This window comes from Ananas comosus, linkage group 6 (assembly GCF_001540865.1).
Source record: "Ananas comosus cultivar F153 linkage group 6, ASM154086v1, whole genome shotgun sequence".
In the NCBI taxonomy this organism is placed as follows: Eukaryota; Viridiplantae; Streptophyta; class Magnoliopsida; order Poales; family Bromeliaceae; genus Ananas; species Ananas comosus.
The window spans coordinates 11,483,866-11,493,891 of NC_033626.1; the positions used below are offsets into that span (position 1 = coordinate 11,483,866).

The 10,026-nt window shown below is 37.3% G+C and overlaps 3 protein-coding genes across 5 annotated transcripts; 2 read left to right on the plus strand and 1 right to left on the minus strand.

The window, feature by feature from the left end:
* On the plus strand, nt 2,656–4,979 carry LOC109711400 (plant cysteine oxidase 1-like). Of its 2 annotated transcripts, XM_020234413.1 has the most exons (5): nt 2,656–2,818; nt 2,914–3,071; nt 3,151–3,295; nt 3,625–3,831; nt 4,159–4,979. In XM_020234413.1, the coding sequence occupies exons 1-5, from the start codon at nt 2,692–2,694 to the stop codon at nt 4,260–4,262; spliced, it is 741 nt and encodes a 246-aa protein (XP_020090002.1). In that variant the 5' UTR covers nt 2,656–2,691; the 3' UTR covers nt 4,263–4,979. The 2 variants fall into 2 exon arrangements, with proteins under 2 accessions (XP_020090002.1, XP_020090001.1); XM_020234412.1 differs by having other exon boundaries at nt 3,625–4,271.
* Nucleotides 4,996–7,509, plus strand: LOC109711399 (40S ribosomal protein S6-like). 2 transcript variants are annotated; one of them, XM_020234410.1, is made up of 6 exons: nt 4,996–5,139; nt 5,279–5,343; nt 5,971–6,028; nt 6,118–6,226; nt 6,374–6,646; nt 7,068–7,509. In XM_020234410.1, the coding sequence occupies exons 1-6, from the start codon at nt 5,011–5,013 to the stop codon at nt 7,304–7,306; spliced, it is 873 nt and encodes a 290-aa protein (XP_020089999.1). In that variant the 5' UTR covers nt 4,996–5,010; the 3' UTR covers nt 7,307–7,509. The 2 variants fall into 2 exon arrangements, with proteins under 2 accessions (XP_020089999.1, XP_020090000.1); XM_020234411.1 differs by having other exon boundaries at nt 5,028–5,113.
* Nucleotides 7,686–9,531, minus strand: LOC109711398 (peroxidase 17). Its single transcript, XM_020234409.1, has 3 exons — nt 9,228–9,531; nt 8,918–9,109; nt 7,686–8,534 (listed from the first exon to the last, which is right to left on the minus strand). Exons 1-3 carry the CDS (start codon nt 9,471–9,473, stop codon nt 7,905–7,907), a joined length of 1,068 nt encoding a protein of 355 aa, XP_020089998.1. The 5' UTR covers nt 9,474–9,531; the 3' UTR covers nt 7,686–7,904.

Genomic DNA, 10,026 nt, shown 5'->3' on the forward strand with positions numbered 1-10,026 from the left:
AATTAGGAATGTGAATTGATATAGATACGGAATTTTATCTAAACTCGATTTAAAATGGGATAAGTTTAATCAATGCTGAATAGGGGATAGTTTTAGTTATAGATACCAAAAAATAAAATCCCGTCGTATGTAAATTCAGTTATATAGTTTTGGTCTATATTTAAACCGAATCTGAACCGAAACCCAAAACCAAAAACAAAACCAAAATCAGATAAAAACATACTATATTTAAAATACAATTTTTATATATTTTTTATTAATTAATATATATTAATAATTTAATTAACTATTTATATATTAAATACTCAAATTTAGATTTACAAAAATTATTTTGAAATACCTATTAGTATTTCTACTATTAAAAAGAGATAAAGGGTAAAAATGGTATTTTTAAAATTTAACTCCGATTCAAATGGGCTTTAATGAATCTTAACTAGAGGAGGGTATTTATGATAATTTTTCACATTTTGGAGGGTATTTGTGATATTATTAATTTTGGAAGGGTATTGATGAAATTAATAGTTTCTAGAGGGGCATCTATGAAATTATTCCTATCTATATTTATATTTATATAAATATATAAATACTCAGTTGGGATCCACGTGGCACCGAGGGGCGGAGGTGCGGGCGGGTGCAGGCGCAGGCGCCCTGGCACGAGAGGGGTGCTGGCGCGGGTGGGCCCGGTGCAAGTTGGGCCCAGCCGGGGGAGAGGGAAGGAGAAATTTTTTTTTCCTCTCTCTGAAATTTTTTTCGCTCTCCGGAAAAAAAGATTTATAATTTTTTTTAAATCCAATCTATTTTTTTTATTATAAAAATTTAAAATATATAAATAATTTTTAAATATTTTAGACTGTTTGTATTAAAAATAAATTTTAATTTTATAATATTGAGCATTTAGATATAGATTGTAGTTTTTTTTTTAAATACTTCTTATATTTTTACTGTAATAGCTATTGTTTCATCTTCAATTTCCTTATTTATATTTTTTTTTATTCTTCAATTCTTTTTTTCGTTGTTTTTTATTTTAAAATCTAATTCATTAAATAAAATTTTAAATCATTAACTTTGTAGGTCATATATATTTAATTAAGTTTTAATATTAAAATATTTATCATCTAATATAAGTTGTGGTGTATAGAATGTTAATTAATATATATCGTCTTTAGAGCAAGTGGCAAAGAGCTTGGTGGTTGGTATCTGAGACCCAAATTCGAATCCTAGTTGATTCACATTTCTAGCTAAGTTTATTTCTAAATAAAATAAAACGAAACAAATAGCGTGCCACCTATCTCTCAAAATATATATATACATATATCATGTGCATGTAAGATAATTTTTTTTCTAATAAATTTTAACAAGGTAAAAATATCTTTGCCTTTTCGGCAATTTTAAATAAGTTCCCCAATTTTAACTTTTTAGTTAAAAAAGTTATTTATAAAATAATTTTCAAAACTATTAAATTTGATGAATAGTTATATTATTTTAACAAGGTAAAAATATCTTTGCCTTTTCGGCAATTTTAAATAAGTTCCCCAATTTTAACTTTTTAGTTAAAAAAGTTATTTATAAAATAATTTTCAAAACTATTAAATTTGATTAATTTTTAAATAAAATTGTTAAAATAATATAACTATTCAAAAATTAAAAAAATATTAATAAAAAAGTTATATTTGTAAAGCACATAACACTATTTTATAATTTTTTTATGGAAAAACTTCAAATACCCCCTTGTGGTTTCACTTTTTCTCACTTTAGTGTCCTGTTGTTTAAAGTGTATCTAAGTTAATACTCTGTGATTTTGCACTTTTTCACTTTAATACCCTGTGATTTAAAGTATATCAAGTTAGTACCCTATAGTTTCGCACTTTATCATTTTAGCACTCTGTGATTTAAAAACCACAGGGTACTAACTTGATACAAAAATAAAATCATACAATACTAATTTGATACAAAAATAAAACCATAGAGTACTAACTTGATACATTTTAAACCACATGGTACTAAAGTGATAAAGTGAGAAACCATAGGATACTAACTTGATACACTTTAAACCACAAGGTACTAAAATGAAAAAGTGCGAAACACAGGGGTTTTTTTAAAGTTTTCCCTATTTAGTTATAATTATTTAATTTTAAAATTTTAATAATTATATATTTTTATCGAGTATATCCGTTCCGAAGCGCGGTACTTGCACTAGTATGAAAATGAAGGAGGACTTAAACGCGCACGTCGCTGGATCCAACCTACTCGCCAATAGATCCTAACCGTGGTTAACGACTAATCCACAGGTTAAAGGATTAGAGAAATCACAACCGTCCGATTAAATAAACGGTCTATGATACGGGCCCACAATGCTACGTGTTTCAATATAGTCAAATAACATTTCATTTCATAAAAACATTAAAAACAACACGCACGGTACTATTATCGTTCGTTGGAAAGTGCATTTACGTGACCATTTCAGTGGCAAAACAGTAGAAGCCAAAGAGGAGAGGAGTTGAAAAGGCCCCCTGTAAAAGTAAAGTTAACAAAAAGGCCCACAGTTTCCTTATCCGGTGAATGTGTGCACCGGTCCTAGTATTTCTCCCTATTTATATGAACATGCATATGCAAACAAAAATGTAACTCTAAAACAGTTGTTTACATCATTTAATACGAAACTAGCTAATTGACAAAGCTCTAGTGACAAACATGGCATTACAATCCATGGGGATGAGCAAAATCCAAGAGCTTTACGATGCGTGTGATTGGAACTTCTCGTCGGGGAAAGAAGGGCTTCCTACACTCAAGCAGATCAGATGGCTGCAAGGGCTACTCGGTAAGTTGATTTAACTCCTAATCATTTTTTGGTGTTTTATTTCATACTCATGTTAATTCGTGGTGACGTAATTTATGTTCTTTTGCGTATTTTAGATGCGATGGAACCAGCGGATGTGGGAATCGACGCAACGAGAACTGATGAAAGATTGATGGAGGATGAGCCAATTCCGAAGAGCCAATACGGGCTTTTCTTAGCGCAATCAGTAACGCAGGTTACGTACATACACATCCACGAGTGCGACGATTTCTCGGTATGCTAGCTTTAAAATTCAAACTCTTTCTTTGTTTTGTAGCAATTCAATCAAATATGTGTAGTTTTTGGCTTAACAGATCGGGGTGTTCTGTTTCCCTGCTGGAGCTACATTTCCTTTACATGATCATCCAAACATGGTAGTACTTAGCAAAGTACTGTATGGTTCAGTTCAATTGAAGTCCTATGATTGGGTTACAACACCAAATTCAAGACCCAAAAAAAGTAAGCGAACTTTACCAATTTTATTTACTGTGATAGTTAAAGGATAATTACTATTTTGATCTCTGATGTTTGTTCCTGGCTTGATTTATCTTCGTATATAGTTTCAATTATAACAGTTCGATCACGCCAAGTTTGTTCTATGAAACAATCAAGTTCTTTCTTCAGTAAACCTCCTGAAAAAGTGTCAGTTGATCGTTACAATCACGAAACTTCTAACTGTTATAACTGCTCTCCAGTAATTTTTTTTTTAAATATAATTGCAGTAAACTTGAAATGAAAAGTTTCAACGAGAAATTAGCCTAATTGTAGCTATTGAATACACTCTGTAGGCGGGCTAGCAAGAATAGCGGCGGACGATCGCGTCATGGAAGCTCCGTGCAAGGCCTCAGTTTTGTTCCCAAGGAGCGGCGGAAACATCCACTCCTTCACCGCGATCACTCCGTGCGCCGTCTTGGACATCTTGGCTCCACCATACTCGGATGAGCGAGAAAGACCTTCTACTTACTTTAACGAGATTCCGATACCTTCACTTCCTGGTGAGTTTCCATCGCCGATATCCCGCAACGCGGTGTGCAAAAGAATTTTCTCGCTGCAGCAGAACTCGCATAGAAAAGCGAGATCAATCTTAACTGATCTGCAGTCCCTTCTTTTTTCGGTCAATTGATTCATCACTACTCTCATCAAAATCCTCAGTATGTAGAAATTTTGTGCATCTGAGGATTACAGAAAATCTGCACCTCAGAATAACTGTACTCAAATAAAACTTATTCTTTTATGAGAATAAATTAGAGAAACAAAGTACCAAAATGAGAGCATCCATGAGGTCTTTAGCTCAGAAATATTCTTCTTTGTTTGGTATTTAGGTTGTGCCATCCTAGAAGAGACTGACCTGCCAGAAGATTTTACCGTTGTCGGAGCACCGTACGTCGGCCCCGAACTCACCGTGGAGATGGAGGATTATTATTGATATCATCTCCTTCTGTTTATCTTGTGTATTCTTTTATCTATACCTTTTTCTGTTTCTTTCTTTGTTTTTTGGTGTGGAAACTACATAGATTGTACATGAAACTAGAACTCTCATTTTTTTTTTTCATGGGTGTATGCTTATATGCATGGACATGGTCTCTATATGACTGTAAACTCTGTGATCTGGTCACTAATTTTGTTAAGATAATTATCCTTACAGTATATGTGTGCATCAATATTATTCTTTTTCGTGCATGTTACCTCTGTGGAGTTTTATTTTGAATGTAATTCCTTTAAAATTGCTTTGATTTTTTTCTGGTTTAGGCCATTTTTCTTGAATTTCAAACTTTGTTTCAAAATTCTCTTTCATGATTTGAACAATTATCTTAGCTTTTAATATGGAAACTACTTTGGTACCATGTGGAACATCTTCCCAAAAAAAATCATACAAGCACCATCATCAGATTTTGCTTAGGATACCAATTCCAAAGGAAAAAAAAATCAAAATTTTCGTTAAATTCCAGGTACGAAATTATTAAAATTTAAACTATAAGGATGAAATTAAAATAGGAGTCAAACTTGGAGTAAAACTTGTAATTTGCCCGAGCTATATATCACTGGAACTATGGTCTTCTAAAATTGGGCCATAATTCCGGCCCACAATAGTCCAAGGCCCGTTACTCTAATTTTTGAATCACGCGCGTGTCACGTGCCGTACCGGTCAACTACATAAAGTTTCGGAGCTCAACATGGAATCGTCGAAAAACCCTAGCGGTCGCTGTTCTCCTTTGTGCTCCGTCTCTTCTCTCGGCGGCGGCGGCGGCGGCGCGGGGGGCTCGATCCAAGATGAAGGTGCTTCTCCTCCTACTCCTCCACTCGTAAAACCCTAGCCTCGAACATGAGCTTCTACTTGGATTCTTTTCCTCATGGCACTAATTTTTTAGTAATTAGGAGGCGATTTCGCGATATTTTGGTGTTTCTAAACATTTTAGTGTTGTTTTCGATGATGTGATACAGTTCAATATCGCAAATCCGACCACTGGGTGCCAGAAGAAGCTCGAGATCGATGACGACCAGAAACTGTGAGCAAATCTATGCTAAATGATGTTGTTTTTGTGCTTACTTGATTTTATGCAAATGTATGTTTTGGTTTGATCTAAATGCTGTGATCTTAATGCTCTTTGTTTATAGCTGTTTTGGATTGAATCTTTTTGTTGTTTTCAGCTAGCAGTTATTTCTCGAGTATTTTGATCCTGGAATTAACTTAGAGAGAGAAGCAATGCAAATTAGATTAATGCCTTTTCTTATCAGAAATGTTCGTAGAGTAGTAGGTTGGTTATTGGAGTATCATGCGGAAATTGTTTTGCAGTGGCAACTTTACTTTCATTGTTTTGAGTGGGACTTTTTTGTTTGTCCTTTTGATTAATTTGTATTCTTTATTAACAGAGAAAACATAATGTGGAATTGTTTGTATCAACTAAGTGATATAACAATATGAGAATTAACCCATGTGATACTGAGACTCAAATACTGTGTATCAATCCTGTTTAAATCATCGTACTCGCTCTAATTTGATGATTTAAAAGGTCTGTCACCGTATGTATCACCTTCTTTCCTGGCGATACTGTGCAGTTTCCTCTTTCCCTTTGCCCGATGACTTAGTTTTTGGTATTAATCAATTATTTTGGATTAATTTCCTTTTCGTTTAGGCGGGCATTTTTCGACAAGAGAATCTCTCAGGAAGTTAGTGGTGATGCTCTTGGCGAGGTATAATTCAACAAAATGTCATTCCGAAAAAGTGCTGAATACATTAAGTTCCTTCACCATATAGATAAATCAATGATTTACATGTGCAGGAATTCAAGGGCTATGTGTTTAAGATCATGGGAGGATGCGACAAGCAAGGATTTCCCATGAAGCAAGGAGTCCTAACTCCTGGCCGTGTCCGCCTTCTTCTGCACAGAGGTGAGTACACTCTAACTTTTTTTTTATTCTCACTATCCATCTTTATAACCTTCCACATAGGCAGGATATCTTATTGCTTAGATTTTTCATATCAGGAGTCTAGGTTACTGCCTAATATCTTTTCTTCTATTGTTATATTGCATGCAGGCACGCCATGCTTTCGTGGGTATGGTCGGCGGGACGGAGAGCGCAGGAGGAAATCCGTGCGGGGATGTATTGTCAGTCCGGATCTGTCAGTTTTGAACTTGGTGATTGTTAAGAAAGGTGAGAATGACCTTCCGGGGTTAACCGACATTGAGAAGCCAAGGATGAGAGGACCTAAGAGGGCTTCCAAGATTCGGAAATTGTTCAATCTATCCAAGGAAGATGATGTTCGAAAGTATGTCAATACATATCGCCGGACCTTCACTACCAAATCAGGTGGGTATATGTTTTGCTGGCTATGCTGTGACTAGAGTGTTGTAGAGAAATTTTTTGCAGGTTTTGGTGTTGGCATATATATTTGTATGGAGGTAACCGTAGGTTATGATGTCCCACGAATATCTTTACTCTGTTGCACTCCTGATGCCGGTTACATTTGTTTTCTAAGTAAAGCTGCTTGTATTGGTGTAACTTCAGGACCTTTTTTCCGAGGAAACTCAAAAATTGTTTGGTGCTCATTTAGTACTGTCTTGCAAAGAGTTAAAAGTAGAAAAAGAAGATAGTTTGAGATAAGGGTACATCTTAGCCTGCCTGCAGAATTTATTTATAGACTTTGCCTTTTCTTCTTGTTAATTTTGATGGTCTTTTATCGGAAGGGATGATTTTTTTTAATTGCAAATACTGCTACTTTTATTTGCAGGAAAGAAATGCAGCAAGGCACCTAAAATTCAGAGGCTGGTTACTCCGCTTACTCTGCAAAGGAAGCGAGCCAGAATTGCGGAAAAGAAAAAGAGGATTGCAAAGGCCAAGGCCGAAGCTGCGGAGTACCAGAAGCTCCTTGCGACCAGACTCAAGGAGCAGCGCGAACGCAGGAGCGAGAGCTTGGCAAAGAGGAGGTCGAAGCTCTCTGCTGCCTCTAAGCCATCTGTTGCGGCCTGATAGACCTTGACGTTCGGATTTTGGAGTAAAGATGTTATACTAGAGTGGTAATTTCGCTTGTGAATTTTGCCCTCTGGTTGGTTTCTTGTTTTTCCGATTTTGTAGCCGATTGAATCACATTCTTGTTATTGAACTCTCAGATCAAACTCTCTAAAGTATGTTTTATTATATTAATGTGATTGTTGTTATGCCGCGAATGTTAATTAGATGATTGTTTGATTGTCTTAATTAGCGTTTTCTACCTACTCGGCCGCATGACTACTGTTTTGGTTCTTTTGCCTTGAGCTCGATGCTTTCATATTTAAACTCCTCTCTACATAGGTGACAGGTTTAATGTATTTGAAGTGAGATTGCTATTATTTTTGCGTATCGCTATCCGTTTCTCACATTGTTCCTTTTTAATATATATTGTCGATCTGTCTATATAGATGATACAGATGCTTTAGTTTGATCCATGCACGCAGATCAAAAATATATCAATATTCAAAAGCTCTAGGAAGTTAAATATGAATACAAATCTTAGCACATACCAGGCAAGTGTTGATATTGGTCTTGTTAACAAACTATCTTATGATATGAACTCCGAAATCCTTGTACTCTACTCTTCCAAAATCCTCCTTCCTTGACCGTTTATGTCCATAAAATCAACACTCATGCTTTGACCATTCACCACCCTGCAGTTCCTCCTGATCTCCCCTCTCCTCCCGGACTGCAAGTCTCCCATCCTCACCATTCCCTCGACGAAAGCCGCGAAAAATGCTTCCTGATCGCGGCTGAAACACTCGACCGGCTCCCTCGTCTTCTCGTTGTCCGAATACAGCGTCTGGTCCGAGTTCAGAAACCCCCTCAGCCGAACCAAGTCCTTGAAGTACTGGTTGTCGAACACGACCGGAGTGGCGTCGAGCCCGCCGGTCACGTTCCCATCCCCGCCCTTTGGACACAGGGTGTCGAGCTTCCCTCTGAATTCCGAGTCCATGTGCGGGTCGGGCCGCCCCGAACCCGACTGGTTGTAGAGGCGGAAGACGATGGAGAAGCACCGCCCCTCGCCGATGGAGTGCGAGCCGGAGAGCGCGACCAGGTCGGTGACGGTGAGGTTGAATTGCGCAAAGAGGTTGATAAGCGACGTCGCGTTCGCTCTCGGGCTCGGCATGATCCGGTCCGCGTCCTCTTGGCTAGCCGTCAAGCTGTCCACCCGGCCGAGCTTCACGTCCCAGTACGGTCCTCCACTCTGCCAGCAAAGTAGACACGCATTTACATAGAAAGTATAATAATTCTTATGAATCCAATTAACTAGTGTTCCAAAACAATTCACCTGATTTATTGATAACGGATGAGTGCGCATCTGTGTAGTAAATGCAATAATAATATGTAACGGAAACAGCCCAGGAATAATTGAATGCAGAGAATCACTGAATCAGTCAGTGTTCGGTCTGAAAATCTCCTGTGTTGCTGATTTTCTTTTCTTTTTTTTTTTAAAAAAAAAGTAAAGCTGGAAACAAAAACATTGAATGTTCAATTATTCAAAATTTACATTATGTATTACTATTTCGCCATCGCCCTCGACAGTGAGCGATACAGCGATATATTTCGGAGAAAAAATTATAATAGTACCAGGACAACAGCGTCTCTAGCGGCCATGACGATGATATCGGCGCAGGAGACGACGCCGGGGCACTCCCGCTCCACCTCCTCCTTCACCTCGTCGATCACGTCGTACGACCTCAGCGAGTTTATGTTCGACAGCGACAGCTTTTCCCCCAACATCGTCGGCGTATCATCCAGCAACAAAGACGCATCACACCCCTAAATTATTAAAACCAATCAAAAACAGGCCTACTGTTGCCTCACACCGCTAACCTAATTCATCATTTTAATAAATAAAGCAGATAGTATGCTATCTTTAGAAGTGCAGGGTGCGGACATTGACGAAGCAGTCGTGGAATTGGAGGCGCATGACGGAGGCGGCGCTGCGGCGCTCGCGGGCCATGGCACGGCGGATGACGCCGCGCACGGTGGATTCGGCGCCCGGGCACGTCGACGAGTAGTAACCCGGGCGCAGGTGCGCGGCGGAGGCGGCGGAGGAGGGCTCTGCAGCGTAGACGACGGAGAGGAAGAGCGCATAGAGGAGGAGGAGGAGGAGGAGAGAGCTTGGTAGAGGATGGAACATGTTTGTATGTTTGTGGACTCACGAATTGAATAGTGAAATGAATGAGTAGTCCCCTATGGTAATAGTACTGGTCCCTTATTATTGCTACTCGATTCAAATATAATTTACTGCTGCTGCTAAATTTATTATTATTTTTTTAAAAAAAAAGTTTAAAATTTTATGTAAGAAAGTGTTGGAGTGGAGATAAATTACTTAGAATTTTTATAACCAAAGTATTTTATTTAGCGAAAATAATAAGTTACTGCTTACTGTTCCGACGGAATGCATTGGCATTTTTACTCCACACAAGCATTACAGAAAAGCAGAATAAAATTTTAATTCTATTTAAAGAAAAGTGAGTTTATACTTTATACTGCATGTAAAAGTAAATAGTTAAATTTTGGAAAGAATTTAAAATTAAAATAATAATTAAGGTAAATTATACTTTTGGTCCGAGACTTGTAACACTTTACTCTTTAAATTTTAATTAATTATAATTTTTATCCCGAACTATAAGACTCGTGATATTTTAGTGATCAAACTTTTTAAATTATTACAATTAAGTGACACAGTC

What these genes read in the sequence shown, in the direction of transcription:
- LOC109711400 (XM_020234412.1), top strand. Translation starts at nt 2,692, where the DNA reads ATGGCATTACAATCCATGGGGATGAGCAAAATCCAAGAGCTTTACGAT. An exon ending in ATGGCTGCAAGGGCTACTCG is followed by an intron (nt 2,819 to 2,913) that starts GTAAGTTGATTT and finishes TGCGTATTTTAG; the next exon opens with ATGCGATGGAACCAGCGGAT. An exon ending in ACGAGTGCGACGATTTCTCG is followed by an intron (nt 3,072 to 3,150) that starts GTATGCTAGCTT and finishes TTGGCTTAACAG; the next exon opens with ATCGGGGTGTTCTGTTTCCC.
- LOC109711399 (XM_020234410.1), top strand. Translation starts at nt 5,011, where the DNA reads ATGGAATCGTCGAAAAACCCTAGCGGTCGCTGTTCTCCTTTGTGCTCC. An exon ending in ATCGATGACGACCAGAAACT is followed by an intron (nt 5,344 to 5,970) that starts GTGAGCAAATCT and finishes CTTTTCGTTTAG; the next exon opens with GCGGGCATTTTTCGACAAGA. An exon ending in GTGGTGATGCTCTTGGCGAG is followed by an intron (nt 6,029 to 6,117) that starts GTATAATTCAAC and finishes TTACATGTGCAG; the next exon opens with GAATTCAAGGGCTATGTGTT.
- LOC109711398 (XM_020234409.1), bottom strand. Translation starts at nt 9,473, where the DNA reads ATGTTCCATCCTCTACCAAGCTCTCTCCTCCTCCTCCTCCTCCTCTAT. An exon ending in TCCACGACTGCTTCGTCAAT is followed by an intron (nt 9,110 to 9,227) that starts GTCCGCACCCTG and finishes TTAATAATTTAG; the next exon opens with GGGTGTGATGCGTCTTTGTT. An exon ending in CTAGAGACGCTGTTGTCCTG is followed by an intron (nt 8,535 to 8,917) that starts GTACTATTATAA and finishes CTTTGCTGGCAG; the next exon opens with AGTGGAGGACCGTACTGGGA.